We start from the raw sequence: 15972 nt of genomic DNA, 5'->3' as shown, positions 1-15972 counted from the left end.
CTCTAAAGAAGCACATGCAGAACTTGTCTGCCCGGAATGCGCTGGGAATGAGGATTCCAAAGAGGTCATCCCAGGAGAAGCCATGCCCGAACCCCAAGGAAGGCTGGGTGCATTTACTGACATTCCAAACATCTGTGCTTTTGCAAGGGAGATAAAAGGGAATCTGCTTCTCTGCCTCAAGGCATGATCTATGGGCTTCCGAGGCACTGGGTGTGGGCTGCTCTTGAAGGCATGATGCCGTGTTTGATGGATGAAGGCTGAGGAAACTCACTAGGCCACACATTAATAAAAATGATCAAACTGCCTTGGTTGGTGGAATGGGATGCTAATGTCATTCTCCACGTGGACGTCAGAGGGAGAGAATGTCTGGAGGGAGCTAACCTGCTTTATATGTTTACCTTGATCCCACTTGTCCAAATGAGAGCCTCTGTTCTGTTGCCAAGACCCTATAAAAGCCAAGGCTAGAGGGGCTTACTAGGGTGCCCCCACCCTAGTGGAGGCATCCTGCCACCACCCAGGATACCTCACCTGCAGCCAGCCTTTCTTAACTGAGAATGAGAAGGTGTATATTCTAACCACATCTTAGGCCCACAGACACCTTCCATTGCTTTCTCCTGCCCAGAGAATACAGTCCAAGTATCTTCACCTGGCCTTCACAGCACTCGCCCACTTGACCACAAACTCCAGTCCCTCTCAGGCTGTGTTCCTCCTCCAGGCCTCTTTCTTTTCTGTCTTCACACCTATTTTTAGTTCTATGTTTTTTTTTTTCCTCTGTCTGGATTGCCTCTTACTCATCTCTACTATTGAAACTCTTCTTATCCTTCTAGGCTAAGATCAAAGGTCATGAAGACCTCCTTGATTACCAGTTCCCCAACACAAACTAATCTTATTCCATTGTGCATTTTTTATCTGTTTAGTCATATTTCATTTTTACTTTATGATCATACAGTTGTCTGTTTTTTATTTCTCTCTTTCCAGATTGGGTGCTTCAAAAGAAAAGGGATAATATTTATCATGTCCCCGTTGGTTTCCAGAAGGTTTCCTGGTGGTAAAGGACCCACCTGCAATGCAGGAGATACGGCTTAGATTATTGGGTTGGGAAGATCCCCTGGAGAAGGAACTAGCAACCCCCTCCAGTGTTCTTGCCTAGGATATCTCATGGATACAGGAGCCTGGTGGGCTATAGTCCTTGGGGTTGCAAAGAGTCAGACACGGCTTAGTGACTAAACAACAACATTGGTTTCTAAGCACACAGCGGTATGCTTGGCAAATGCAGTTGTTCAATATACAAATTTTCTGAGCAAGTATGAGGTCACCACATATCCCTAGTCTCTGATTTCAGCCTCAACTGAAATAGACAGGTCCATTGTGAGTTCAGACTTACTTTGTGATGCCCCAGCAACTTCCAGCTTAAGACAGGGCAGGGGTATCTTTCTGCTTTCAGGCCTGAGGCCTTCCTTGATGCCATCCAAACTCTCAGCTCAAAAGGGTAAGCATAGCCCAGAAGTGGAAGGAACCAGAATCTTCCAAATTCATGTGCAGGGAGCCAGAGCAGACACACTCCAACTCTGCACCCTCAGGCTGCAATTCTGGGAGGCAGCTGTCCCCAGAAGGTACCCAGGGACCCAAGCCCACAGGACCTCGGTGATAACCTGCTGAACACACCCCTGTGGTGGTTTCCTTTCCTCCTGCTGTCACTGCCCAAGCAGCTTCACAACTGCTCCCTGCGTGTTCCTGTCAAGTAAACCACCTGCTCCCAATCGTCCAGGATTTTATCCAGATAAAAAAAAAAAAACAAAACAAAAAAACAGCATGAGTACATGCTTTCTGACTTTGAATGAGTCAGATAATCTAACGAACCAACAAACCATCTCTAACGTTTCCCCAGTGCCTGGAACCAACTTTGGCACATGGTATGTGGTCCATAACTACGGGTCAGCTAGACAAGAATTTAAAAACACGAGCCACCAGTATCAACTTGGCATGCAGAGAAAACTCCGACTTATAAACTGCAGAATCATCGACAGAGGGGTCCATGTAGCTGATTCTAGGTGACGAGCATTAGGAGAACCCAAGCTCACTGACAGTGGGTTTTGCTGTCACTTTAGGTTCGGCCAGTTGAGCCTACTCATTGACTGTCTGTTCTGTCACCTCTCATCTCCTCAATGCTCCAGGCCCGGGGCTCCTCTGAGACACTCGGCTGCTGCAGAAAAGCCAGATGTAACCTTCCGAAGGTGAGATTCATCACGCACCCAATGCCAGCACATCCATCCCCAGCATAATGAACCATGGGGAACCTCAGTCCCAGCCCAGGATATGACCCAAGTGACTCAGAATTTAAGTCGCCACATGGTTTGTGCTGTGAAAACAATGCCAAGTCCTTCCTCCCCAGTCAGCAACATACCCCTTAAAAACTGTATTTAGTTTTATTGATAATTACATCCTCTCTTTTTTTTTTTTAATTTAAAAAGCTGATTTTATGAGTAGGGACAAGAGAATAGAGACTTCCGAAGGAGAAAGAATTTGGTTCAAACCCTAACGCTGTCACTTAACAACTCTATATGCATTGGCAAGTGACTCTGTCCCTCTGACCCTTCTGTGAAGTAAAGATAATAATAGCTATTTTCAGAATAATTCTGATGATTAAATAATATAGGGACACCCCCTATATAAATGTTCAATAAGCATTGGTTCTCTTTCCTGTTCCCTTTAGTTAACTTTGCACTTTCTGTAGTGCATACGAAGTTTCTAGTATGGAGCAGGTGCTTAATAAATGCTACCCCTCTTGCTTCATCCTCCTTTTCGCTCTCTTTATAGTGGATGCCTTTTTGCTTCTCCACTCGTGGTGGGTTTAACTGTCTGGTTTTATGAGTTCTGATAATAGCATAATGCATATTTTTGGTGTTAGGGATACAGCATAGATTAAGACAATTGATGTCCTCACCCTTATAGAGCTTACATTCAAGAGCAGGGGAACCAAAAATAAATATGCAAAAACATAAACAAGTGAGTTTATTTCAGAGAATGGTCAGTGATGTCAGAGCAATACTACTGGGGGATGCGACAGGAGAGACAGAGAAGTAAGCTTATATTTGGGCGGTCAGGGAAACCTTGAAGAAGAAAACAAAAGAAGGAAGAAACCAACTGCTATGAAGGTGCTAACAATCCAAACAAGTAGGGGCAGGAAATTCTAGGTGGATGTTAAAAAGGAAGAAAGTGAAGCCGCTCAGTCGTGTCCGACTCTTTGTGACCTCATGGATTGTAGCCCACCAGGCTCCTCCTTCCATGGGATTTTCCAGGCAAGAGTACTGGAGTGGGTTGCCATTTCCTTCCCCAGGGGATCTTCCTGACCCAGGTGGAGGTTAAATAGATGCAAGGCTTGATATGTCTGAGGATGAGAAAGAAGTTGAGTGTTGACTTCTGCCCTTACACATTAGGTTAGGCATTGGTTTCGTAAAAGTCAGCTCAGAAAGGGAAAGACTTTGAGTTGCATCATTCTCTTTTTCAAATATAATGAAAATACATCTCAAGGAGGGATATATAAAGGAATTATTTGCCTATACGAATGCCTGTGTCTTTTCTGGCCTTTGAAAATGGTATGTTCCTTTCTTGGAGGTTTTCTCCCCAAAACTCAGATGCTCCTAAAGGATGACTCCTGCCAGGGGCATGAAATAATGAGTGAACCCGAATTCACAGAAGTTGTGATACAACTCTTTGGCACTTGAATGGTCAATGCTGAGGGCAGCAATTATTCTAGGACTCTTGATATGCCCTCTACGCTTACAGAATTATATTCATGAACTTTGACCTCAGTCAAGTCACTTCTCTGAGTCTTATTCCTCATCTGTAATGACTAAGATGTGAAGGGTGGGGAATGGACAATGGGTAGAGATTTATCTGTGATCCCTATGGTTTCTTCCAGATTTCCTATGATTCTAAAAGGACCTTGGGAATCATGGAGGGAATACTCAAGTCCCATTATTATTCTCTAATAAGCTCATCTTCATTGTTGGTTAATAACCAAATTCCCTCTCTCCAGGGTATTCCCCCCTTGCCTTCTACCATGAGAGTAGGTGAGGCCAACTCAGGGCAGGGTAACTGAGTTCTCTCTGACGGGTTTGGGGTCAAGTGAACATAACTCCTTGATCTCATCTCTCAGAGCTCCAGGGCTCTACCCAGAATCTCTCCCTTGAGAGGCAGGACAAGATGACTCAAGGAGAGGGAATTCAATCACAGGAAGTTTATAAAGACTAGAAATGGAACTGGCGGGCCAAATCCAAGCCTGGATACTCCTAAGGGCACTTGGTAGGGACAGCAGCACTGGGCTGGGCCCAGGAGATCCTGCCTCTGTGCCGATCTGAATTCACCAGCAGACTGAGTGGAAGCTGCTTGACTTCTGTGGTTCAGCCCCTTCACCTGAATTGAGGAGACTGGCTTAACTGATCTGTAAGGGTCTTGTGAGTATGACATTTAAGGATCCTGGATGCATAATGCTCAGTGGCCTACTTCTGAACCTGCTTATGCGTCTGTGCAATTAGAATAAAGGCAGTAACTTCACGATGGGGTTATCTAGAAGATTAAATGAGTTTACCACAGCATCTCAACTTTGTTCATTTTCTGCATGTTCATTATGGTTACCCATTAGGCTTCTACTACAAATCATACTGTGTGCTAGGGAAAATAAACACATGAATTCAGTGATCAACTGGAGAGACACCCTCAAAAAGCTAGAAGTCTTGTGGGGCACAGAGTAAAAATCAAACACTGAGGTGATCTGAATAAGATATTTCTGTTATGATTCAACAGTCAGTTTAAACCCCCTGTCTATGTCATGCCAAGAAGTAGGTGAAAATATTTCAAGAAATGGTGAATACAAAACTCTCAAGGGATGACGTCCTCTGTCCCTGGTCTAAGTTAGAGACGGCACATTCAGATATCTACAGGGGCAAAGCACATAACACGTTAAAGTAGTAGACTGGGTGTCAGACAACCTGGAAGAAGAGGGATACGGCAAACTAGAGTATACATGCCTTCTCGCAAATGAGCAGTTGCTAATCAACTCTCCTGTCATGTGGGAAGAAGAGCCCAGGGTTAACAAAAACGACGCTTTTTCAGTAGAAAAGGAATTTAAAAAAAAAAGTAAAAATATTCCTGATTTCAAGTGTTGACAACTTACTCAAACATGTTAAAAAGCCATTGGCTTGTTATCTGTAGCTTAAAGGAAATTACTTCAGATAAGAGCATTATGTATATTTTCAAAAATGGTAAGGACAAACAAAAGAAGATGCGTGATTATCGTATATTCTATACACCAGGTATCTCACACACACATATCATACATCATTCCTTGGTTGTTCACAACAAGACTGAGAAATACTGGTGTTAGTCCTGGTTTTTGTTTCCTTAATGCAGTCATATGTGGGAAATATGCTTGGGGAAACACAAGTATAGACAGATAAGATCCTGGCAGTGTGAGGAAGATTGAATACAGGGGTAAGAATAAGGACAGGGGAGCATGGCGAGGAAGTTATCTACAGTGGTCTTGGTGGGGAAGAAAAAAAGAGAGAGAGAGTCGAGGTGTAACAGAGAATTAATTAGCTTTTTCAAGGCACATGATAATGTCTTAGAGGGAAGACCTACTTCTCTCCCAGCTTCCCATGTCAGATGGAGGGGGGAGAAACCTTGCAGGTGGACCCCTTTTCTCATATTCTCTTTTCACCTTAGACCATCTCTTTGATGCCTCCTCTCAGCTCCAGGTTGGCCATCTCTGCAGGTGGGCAACAGAAGCGGAGACCTGGTCCTACTGACTGGGCCGCCTAGCCCACCCCTCACTGCCACACAGAATCCTTTCTAGGGCAATGAAGTTCTGTAGGGAAAAAAAGAAGTCAGCCATTCTTTTTGCTCCCCAAATCTTGGGGCTTCTTGCCTCTGACTAGTATTACACTAGCAGTGAGAAATGGAAAGAAACATGGATTAAACAGTCAGAAGACCCACATTCGATTCTTGATCCCACTCTTCTGAGAAGTTTGCCCTCCAACTATCAACTTTACAAGCCTCATCTTCAACTCTTTCACCAGCAAATGGAGATAATTCCCTCTCACTTGGAAGGAATAATTTGCAGAGAAAATGAAATAATGGATTCAAGGGCCCTTCAATTCATCTTCCAATAGAGCAGCAAGGGTGATGAAACATTCACTCCTTAGTATGCCCTAAACAGCTCACCATAATCTCACCCCTTCTACAGTCTCTTCTATTTCCACCACTCCAAATGTATCCTCCAGCATGCCACCCTTTTATACTCTAAGGTCACTGCATATGCTTCTCCTTCTACCTTGAATGTTTTCTGTCCTCATATACCTCTCAACTTGTACTTCATCTCACTGCTTCCTGCTCACACTTCAGGTCTTTATTATGTGCCTCCTATAATCCTGGCATTTTATAGGCACTGGGGTAGAGTCATGAAAAAGATGAACGTCACTCCACTTTGGAGGAGCTGGTATTCCCGAGAGAAAAGGCAAATGTTCTACTCTTCTTCCCCCTCCCCAAATCAAAATACATCCATCATAATTGTAGCTAAGTGCCACAAAGGGAATATTAAATGCTAAAAGTTTACATAATCAATGAAAGGGCCAAATATAATCTAGAAATTTAGATTAATTGCATTTAGGCTGAGCTCTGAATGTAGAAACCTAATTGGGAAAGAAAATCAGTGCAATCTATCAAGAGCAGATAGTAGGCTGGAGACGTGACCAAAAGCAGTTATTTATAACCTTAGAGGTCATGCCAATTTTCTTTTTTTCATTTAGTTATCAGAGCTATGGGAAGCTCTTAAAGGATTTACATTAGGGAAATGATATTTATAAATCTATTCATCAAATACTTATCAAGTGGTTTTGATATGCCAAGCACTGTGCTAGGCTCTGGATAGGATCCGAAGTTGTATTTTGAAGGGTGAGTCTCACTCTAGAATTGATACCTGAAAGGGATGGAATAGTGGCTAATAGGAAGACTAATTAGAAAGCGGTTGCAAAGATGACAGGTGCTTTAGACCAGCCCATGAGAATAGAAAGAAAGGAATAGATTGAAGAGATAACGTTGTATGTCCGTTACATCTCAGTAAAGCTGGGGGAAAGAATGATGATGATCAAGGCAAAACAACTCGGTTATAAGTTGAATATAGAGAAAAACTAGAGAAAAGAGCTAAATCTTGGGAATTTGCTTCAAGGAACTGACTTCATAGTGGTACCAGTTGTAGAGAGGGAATGAGCAGGTCGTCAGGAGCCCACTAGTGGGAGTTCAGTTGTGCATGTTGAGTTTGAACTGCTGGCGTTGGATACGGACAGAGGACTCAGAAGGAAGAAGTGAAAACACAAGTGTAAGAGCCGTGAATATATTGGGTTTAACTATGGGAGTGGATGCGAGTCCAGAGAGAGAGAGTTTAAGCTGAAGGAAAAAAAAAAAAAGAGATAAAGACCAAGATCTCAGGTGCTCTAGGATTTAAAGAGCAGACAGGAGGACACAGTCTGCCAGGGAGGCTGGAGTGGAGTTCCCCAGAGGCAGGTGTAAAGACCAGGAAGGAGGGCTTGGTGTCCAAGAACAACAACAACAAAGCCACAAAGCTTTCAGAAGGGAATGCTGAATCCTGTAGAATGCTTGAAGATACAAAGGAAATCCATGGCCACAAACAAAGCTCTTGGATATAAGACATGGAGGTTACAGATGTTTGTGGAGAAAGAGGTTTCAGTAACCTTGGAGGTAGCCGGGGACAGAGCAGTGGGAGTGGAGGAATGAGTGGAAAGTGAAGAAATGAAGTCAGCCACTGCAGACTCTACCTTCTAAGATGTGTTTATAAAGAAAAGCAGCAGGATAGTCATGATATAGTGCAAGACGTGGAATTTGTTTTAAAGAAAAACAGAAGAACACATTTAAATGACAGTAAAGAGAAGAGAGATTGGAAGGAGAGATTGGAAACTAAAGAAGGAGAGGCCGGAAACAGAGAATATAGGAGATAACTGATATGTCAAGTTTCCTAGGAAGTTAGTAGGGTACAGGAAACAGGGCAATAGAAGGATTAACTTTAGAGAGGAAAAGGGACCCTCCTGCACTGTTTCAGGAGGGGAAGAATGTGCAGAAAGAAGCATGTGGATTTAAAACAGTTAAGGAGAGAAGTTTACCTACTTCCTATACTCGTATATCTTCTCTGCAAATGAAGAGACACAATCATTTGCTGAGAGTGGGGGAAGGATAAGTTGCCATGAGTTGAAGGACGGTGAGACAGAAAGCAAACTGACAGAAGTCTAGCAGGATTGCCTGGTAGCATGAAGAACCAGGCTGACCCTGGTGACTGATGACACACTGGTGACAAGCATCCTCAGCTGCGCACATTCTCCGGCTGTTTGGTGTGTGCACTAGCAGAGGAGAAGATGGAGAGCTGACATGCATCCATTGTAGGTGTTCGGCCAAGCAAGGCAGCTGAAGACCAGAAAGGCAAAAGAGATCCGGAGGTGGTTGAGAACAGTGATTAAATTATGAGCCATGAGCTCTGCCATGATGCCTCAGCCCGTCTGGGCTGCTATAACAAAATATCATGATGGGTAGCTCATAAGCAATAGAAATGCATTTCTCATAGTTCTGGAAGCTGGAAAGTCCACAATCAAAACATCAACAGATTTGGGGTACACTCCTCATAAGTGGCCTTCTCCTGACTGTAACTTCATGGTGCAAGAGTGAGGAATTTCTCTGGGGTGTCCTTTCAAAGGACACTGATCCAATTATGAAGGCCCTGCCCTCATGACCTTATCACTGCCCAAACGCCCCGTCTCTTAATACTATCAGGGGTTAAGGTCTCAACATACAGATTTTAGGGGGACATAAACACACAGTCCATTTCACATGGATAAGGAGGTGACTTTAAAAGAAACTGAAAAAAAAAAATAAAAGAAGTTGAAACCGATGGATGGAAATAGAGCAGTGATACTGAGAAATGGGAAATCAAATTGAGTTAAAAGGTGTGGTAGGAATAAGAGATCAAAAATCAGATAGGATAAAAGACAATGGTCAGAAAGTGGGACACGGGAGCTAATGATTTTTGTTGGGACAGCAATGTCGCATGAGGACAACTCCAGGGTGTGGATTGGCAGCAGGAGGCTGAGGGACATGAAGGGCAAGTTCATTGGAGATGCGCAGATGAAGAAGGGAGAGACAGCGTGGCCGGAGCAGGGAACCCAGGAGGATCTGAACATCTCCCGAGTACAGTACAGGTGGAGGAAAAAAAACTCCAACACCAGCACTGATGCTTAGAGAATCAGTGTCCGTTCAGGAAAGAAGGTAGATACTGGATGATGTTCGATTTTATCAAATTAAAGCTGGATGGATACTGGATGATAGATCCAGTATGGATCTGGATGATATTTGATTTTATCTTCTGGGGTGGATGATTGCATTTTAGGGTCATAAGGCAGGATGGACTGAACCCTAAAAAAGTCTTTGACTGAGAGGTAGGCACCTGCGTATCCTAATTCTTCTCTGGCCTGGAAGGAGGTTCTAGAGAGAACAGAGGGAGAGCTACCTTTTCCTCTCTTGGTATCCAAGGTGGGTGATGCCCAGCTGCTTCAAAGGTCAAGCAGGGTGACAAGTGGTAGTGGGGAGAAAAGGACACCAGAAGAGCAGTCTTTTCGGCCAGAGGGTGAGTCCTACGTGGGAGCTGGTATTCTTAAGTGAGGTTTGACCGGTAGGATTAACTAGTGGGCACGGGATCTTGAACTCACTTCCTGTGTCGTCTTTACTGACACCACTAAGCTGAGTTAGAATCTTCTAATCCCTGCTCTAGTATCCAACTTGTCTCATCACCGACCATGCTTAGCGTAATTTCTTGCTAAACCGTATCTATCTCCTAAAACCCAAAACCCATGTGTGCTTGGCAGTATCCATGGCGACCCCATGGATTGTAGCCTGCCAGGCTCCTCTGTCTGTGGAATTTTCCAGGCAAGAATACTGGAGCAGGTTGCCATCCCCTCCACCAGGGGATCATCCCAACCCAGGGACTGAACTCACGTCTCTTGTGTCTCCTGTACCAGCAGGTGGATTCTCTGCCCCTAGCACCACCTGGAAAGTCGCATCTATCTCCTGGTGGACACGAAAACTCCATGAGAGAGGGAAGCAGGCCTGTCTTGCTCCTATTCCATGCCCACCATGCTCTGTAGCATCTGAACCATAGTAAGAGTTCCATATACACGAATGAAACAGATGAGTGGGTTTTGTGAACTGTTTAAAAAAAAAAAACACCCTGTGATATAGAAGGCAGGCTGGGTGGCATGCGGGAATGGAGAGAATTAAGACCCTCCAAGTACCTTTTCCCTTTGGAGGCCCTTGACTTGAGAAACCTCTCATCCCAAGAGCGGCTCGAGTGACAGAAACATTTTCTGAGGACCTGAGATCAGTTCCAGATGTTCGCAGTCCTGTTGGTTTGTACCTCGCCCTGTAACACATATTTCCCTCATCCCCCTCCACTCGAGCTGGGGGAGCGGGGCCTGGGCTCCGATGACATCACCTCCCTCAAGCTGGTCCAGGGCAGCAGACGGCAGGCGGGTGAGGGCCCCTCTGGCTTCTCAGACAAAGGGTACAGCTCAGCCACGGCCTGCGCCGCTCGAGGAGCTATGAGTAATTCCTACGGTATTTCATAAACAGTTCCGATGCAGTCGCTGCATCACAGCCCTGCCGCCACCGTCCTCTTGGCTACTGGGGGCTGGGGGCCGGGCGGGCCTTTGCCGGGAGTTGATTCCCCACACATCTCGCCTCCATCACTGCTCCCCTTCGCTTGACAAGGCCAGCAATCTGAGGCCTAAGAAGGGATGCTGGGGTGGAGGGAGTGGCGAGGGAGAGAGGGTGTGTGTAGGGGTGTCCTTTCTGCTGTGGATGAGGCTTGATGGAAACAGGAGGGAGGGAAGAGAGAACGGGGTTGGGGTGGATAGGGCCATCTTCTGACCATTTAGGACCTTGTTCCTGACTCAGTTCTAGATGAAACCAGATAAGCAGCTTGTGCCTAAGCAGATTGAAGACGTAAAGATAGGAAAAGATAAACTGAGACATAGACAGAAGGTGACATGAAGTTAAAAAAAAAAAAAAAGACAAAAGAGCAGACAGAGACAGATGCCAAGAGGGACAGAAATACAGAAAGAACAAGAAGGAAGGAAGGAGAGAGAGAGAGAGAGAGAGGTTACAGGATGGGAGACATGGAGATAAGAGGAGAGTGCTGGGAGGAGAGCCTGCTGCTGGTCAGCTGGGGAGCAGTCCATCAGGCTCCCGGATGCCAGCACAGAATGGGGCACGGACCAGCTCCAGATGCTGCTGTCTTTCATGAAGAGGTGTGGGGGGTGGTGGAGAGGGCCTGCTGCCTGGTCGGGGTATAGACCAACAGAGCCAGCTGGCCTTCCAGCCCTGAACTAAAAACCCAAAGCTGGAAGCTGGGACTCTGGCAGTCAGAGAGAGAAGTCTCTGGTTTTTAAAAGGTTAAAGAAATATTTCAGGAGATGACCATAGACAATGCAGGGGAGTGTGGAGGGGGGAGGTTATGACATTGGCTGAGACCCTTCTCCTTCTTGTCTTTCCCTTTCTGACCCTTACAGTGAGGGGTGGGACTCGCTGCCTATGGTCCTGCCACTCTAAAGTCTGGGGATTCTCAGAACTGCCTTGTAGGACAAAGAAGCAATGTGTCTGAAGGGCTATGTTTTCTATTAGGTCAGAGCCCCCCCCGCCCGCCCCGAGGCCATCAAGTTGTGCAAATACTCCATCCTGCCCATAAACACAGACACCTTAGGTTCTCTAATTTCTATTTGCTTCTTGGTTTATTCTCAACAACAGCAATGCCCACCAGAGGTAAAATCACTGGTGGAAAGATGTGTGGCCTTGGCAGGGAGAGAAGGTATAGAAACCAGGGTCCTGTTCTAGCACTAACTCCTGTATGTAACCTCTGGACGAGCCCCGCCATCCCACCTTCCTCAGCCTTTTCCTCTGGAGATCAAACATGGGGTTTGGATTCATTAAATCTTCCTGTGCCTCAGCCCGCCTCCTTATTCCAGCCCCCAGGCCCCATGCATCTACTACCCCTGCCCAAGAGGCCCAAACCTATGCCAATTGCTCTGATGAGGCCACGTGGGTGGACCAGACGTCTGTTTTTAATATTGATGACAGATTAGCGTGCGGGGAATTCAGCCACCCCCCAAAACAAGCCCCGTCTCTGCTCCAAACAACTGGAACAGGAGGCTAGTTACGCTTGGCTTTTCCGATAGAGTCCCAGGACGGACAGAGCAATGGCCTCTCTGAAGGAGAGAAAGCAGCTCCAAACCCAGGGGAGGGGGGCGGGAGAGGGAGACGGGGAGGGAGAGTGAGCATTTCAACAGCTAGTTCAAAAGGGTGTTGAACAGATGGCAGTCAAAAAGAATGTGTGTGCGCCTGTGTGTGTGAGCGAGAGAAAGAGAAAGAATGTGTGTATGCATGTATATCTGTGCACACGCATGCATGAGCTTGTGAATAAACAATTACAGCACCGGACTCAGCTGCCAGCAAAAACCCAGAGAGATCAAAGAGAAAGCCCACATTTCCTTATTCTGGCCTCACCTGGCCAAATGTGTGAGTAATCCTAACGCGCTAACAAAACACGTCTTAAGCCTTACTTTATTGTTTATTTTCTTCCTAACATTGAAGTTTCCTTTTTTCTTTTTCTTTTTTTTTTATGCAAGGAAATTACAAGCAGCTACAGTTTATTAGTACTTACCATGTTCCAAGAACTGTGCTACATTTGACCCTCAAAGTAGCTAGTAGCTATCCCATTCCACAGATAGGGAACCTGAGACTCAGAAAGGATGTTGACTGGCTCTTGATTTCTCAATGAGAAGTGATGGAAGCTGAAAGCAGAAGCTAGGTTTTCAAAAAATAAAGAAGCCCAAGCTCCTTAATTAGGCTTGCATTTTCTAAGATAAAGCTCAATAAAGAGACTGAAGTTGTTAAAATTGGTCCAAGGTCACCTTTGAGATTGTTGAGATATAGTAAAAGTGGCATGGAGGTAAGTAGATAAGATTCCTGCTTCTGAAATCCACTGCCAATCATCTTTGGCATCAATTAATCATGGCACATTTTAGGATTATGATGTACTCAGCTAGTCTCTGGGACTTCATAAGACCACACAGCACTCAAGGAAATAACATCAGAATTGAAAACTTAAGACATGTATAAACCTACCCATATACAATTCAATTTAGTGAACATTAAACGTCTATGTATGTCAGGTATTGTGGAAGGATATCAAATTACAAAGACATAAGAGTCATTATCTTGCTTCTTTAAAGACAATTGTCCCTGAAAAATTCAAGAACTGGATGGTGGAGAGAATTAAGGGCAAGTAGCACAAGAAAGAATTAGAAGAACCTGAAAAGATGGTGGCAGATATGCCATTATCTTCAAACTTATGAAGGGTAGCAGGAAGAAGAAGGGGTAATATCTGTAGAGTGCTCCCAGATCATGTAACAAAAAAGTTTATCTCTATCAAAGGAAAAAAAAGATAAAAAAGAACTCCTAGGTAAGAACACTGGTTCCTAAACAATCAGAAGAAAGAATCTTAGATTTCCATTTCTGGACTAGATGGTGACATAGAGACTAGATTTATTTACCCTACTGCCTGAAATATTAATTTTTTTTTTAAAGAAAAGAACTTGAGTTTTAAAACTGAAAACCTGGCATCAGAGGTCAGAGATATTGAAATATGAAAAATAAATTCTGTGAGCCCTAAAACTTCCCCAGATTCCTGCCTTTAGAGAGCTTCTAGGTCACAGCAAGGAGATGCCTGGTAGACTCCCTAAATTAAGACAGAGTTCTTAGTCTGGGAAGACCAAAATGTAGAGAGCTTATAGAGTAGAATAATGGAAAGAAGAGAGTTGTACTGAAAGAAAATTTAAGAGATCTTTCAATACTCATCAGAGTACTGGTTGACGGATGTGTGTAAGGAGCCTACGAAACCAAGAGGGTTAGACAGAACAACACCCATCGCTCACAGAGGGGCCGGAATAGTGCTTATTCCTCCCAGTCACACTGGAAAATTCCACAGTCCATGGCCCCTGTGTAGAAGACATAGAAGTGTCTTGCCTTGGTCGTAGGGCATAACCAGCCCTAGACTAAACACTGCTCTGGTTCCATCTAACCAATCTTAAGAGCAAGACCAAAAAGAATCAAATTATTTCCAAGTAACTTAACTGTGTCTCAGAATAGAATTAAAAAATATTTATAGGAATACAAAAATATCCAGCACCAAACAAGGCAAATATCACAATGCCTGGCATTCAACCAAAAATTACCTGGCATGCAAAGAAAAAGGGAATTCGACACATAATAAGGAGATAAATCAGTCTATTTAAACTGACCCAGAACTTACACAGATGTTAAAATTATAAAACAAGAACATCAAAGCCATTATTATAACTCTATTCCATAAATCAAAAAGGTTAAGAAATAGATATACTAGCCAGATCAAAACTGAACTTCCTAAGATGAAAATTACAATGTTTGAGTTAAAAAAAAAAAAATCACCGCATAGATTAACAGTAGATTAGATTTTGCAGGAAACACTAAAGACAGAGCACTAAAAACTATCCAAAATTAAACAAACAAAAAATAAATAATTTTTAAAAATGAAAAGAGCATCAGTGAGATAAACAACATTTTCAAGTGACTAAATACACTCGTTATTAGAGTCACTGAAGGAGAAAAAAGATGGAGAGACAGGAAAAATAATGGCCCCCAACTTTCCAGATGGGATAACACTTTAAACCCATAGATCTAAGAAGCTTAATAAAACTCAAACATAATAAATAATAAATTGCTCAAAGCCAATAGTAAAGAAAAAACCTTAGAAGCAGCCAGGGGGAGGGGAGTATGTTTATGTAGCAGACCAAAAATAGAAATAAGAGAGATTTCTCAATACAGATAACTTAAGCTAGATATAGGAGCAACATCTTTAAATTACAAAAAGAAAAGTATGTCAGTCTAGAATACTATATCCAGCAGTAACAGCTTAAAAAAAAAAAAAGCACAATGAATTCATCATTAACAGAGCTGAAATATAAAAATAATAAAAGATATCTTTCAGGCAGAAAGACAATGAAATCAGATGAAAATGTGGATGTATGTGAAAGAATGAAGAGCATCAAAAAAGTAAGTACATGAGTAAACACATAAAACTAATTTTATTAATTAAATATATTTAAAGGGTAATTTACTCTTTAAGGAAAGTAGCAATGAATTATGAATCATCTTTATATGAGTAAAATGTACGACAATACAAGATAAAGACTTGGAGGAGAGAAATAAAAGTACACTATAGGAGGTTCCTCTACTGTATATGAAGTGCTGTAATAGCACCTGAGGGCACATTGTGATATATTAAATATGAATGTATGTAACATAATCACTAATAAAAGAAAAGAGAGTTATAACTATAATAAGTCAACAAAAGAAACAAAATGGAATCAATTAAAGAAGATAGAAGCGATGGAAAAAGATATTCCATGCAAATGGAAATTAAAAAAAAGCTGGAGTAGCGGAACACATATCAGACAAAAATAAAGACTGTTACAAGAGACAAGGAAGGCCACTACCTAATGATCAAGGGATCAATCCAAGGAGATATAATAGTTGTTAATATTTATGCACCCAACACAGAAGAACCTCAATACATGTGGCAAATGCTAACAGCCATAAAAACGAAAACTGACATTAACGCAATAATAGTGCGGGACTTTAACACTCCATTTACTCCAATGGACAGATATACAGACAAATAATTAATAAGGGAACACAAGACTTAAATGACACATTAGACCAGATAGATTTAATTGATACCTATGGGACATTCCATCCAAAAGCAGCAGAATAAACTTTCTATTCAAGAGAACATGGAACATTCTCCAAGACAGATCACATCTT

The 15972-nt window shown here is 43.2% G+C and overlaps 1 protein-coding gene across 4 annotated transcripts in view; it reads right to left on the bottom strand.

Moving 5' to 3' along the window:
- Nucleotides 1-15972, bottom strand: part of ASTN2 (astrotactin 2) — a 993079-nt gene that overhangs the window by 141361 nt on the left and 835746 nt on the right. Inside the window, exon 20 of one of the 4 annotated variants that reach the window (XM_043927601.1) lies at nt 3033-3388. The exons of the other annotated variants lie outside the window; for them this stretch is intronic. Within the exon in view, the coding sequence (XP_043783536.1) occupies nt 3363-3388 (26 nt within the window). The 3' untranslated portion in view covers nt 3033-3362. Of the gene's footprint in view, nt 1-3032; nt 3389-15972 lie in introns of those variants that run through there. 4 annotated transcript variants of the gene reach the window in all.

The sequence above is a fragment of the Cervus elaphus genome, chromosome 16, assembly GCF_910594005.1.
Source record: "Cervus elaphus chromosome 16, mCerEla1.1, whole genome shotgun sequence".
Classification (NCBI taxonomy): Eukaryota; Metazoa; Chordata; class Mammalia; order Artiodactyla; family Cervidae; genus Cervus; species Cervus elaphus.
The sequence above is the reverse complement of the archived record's forward strand: the minus strand, read 5'-3'. Positions and strand labels throughout refer to the sequence as shown.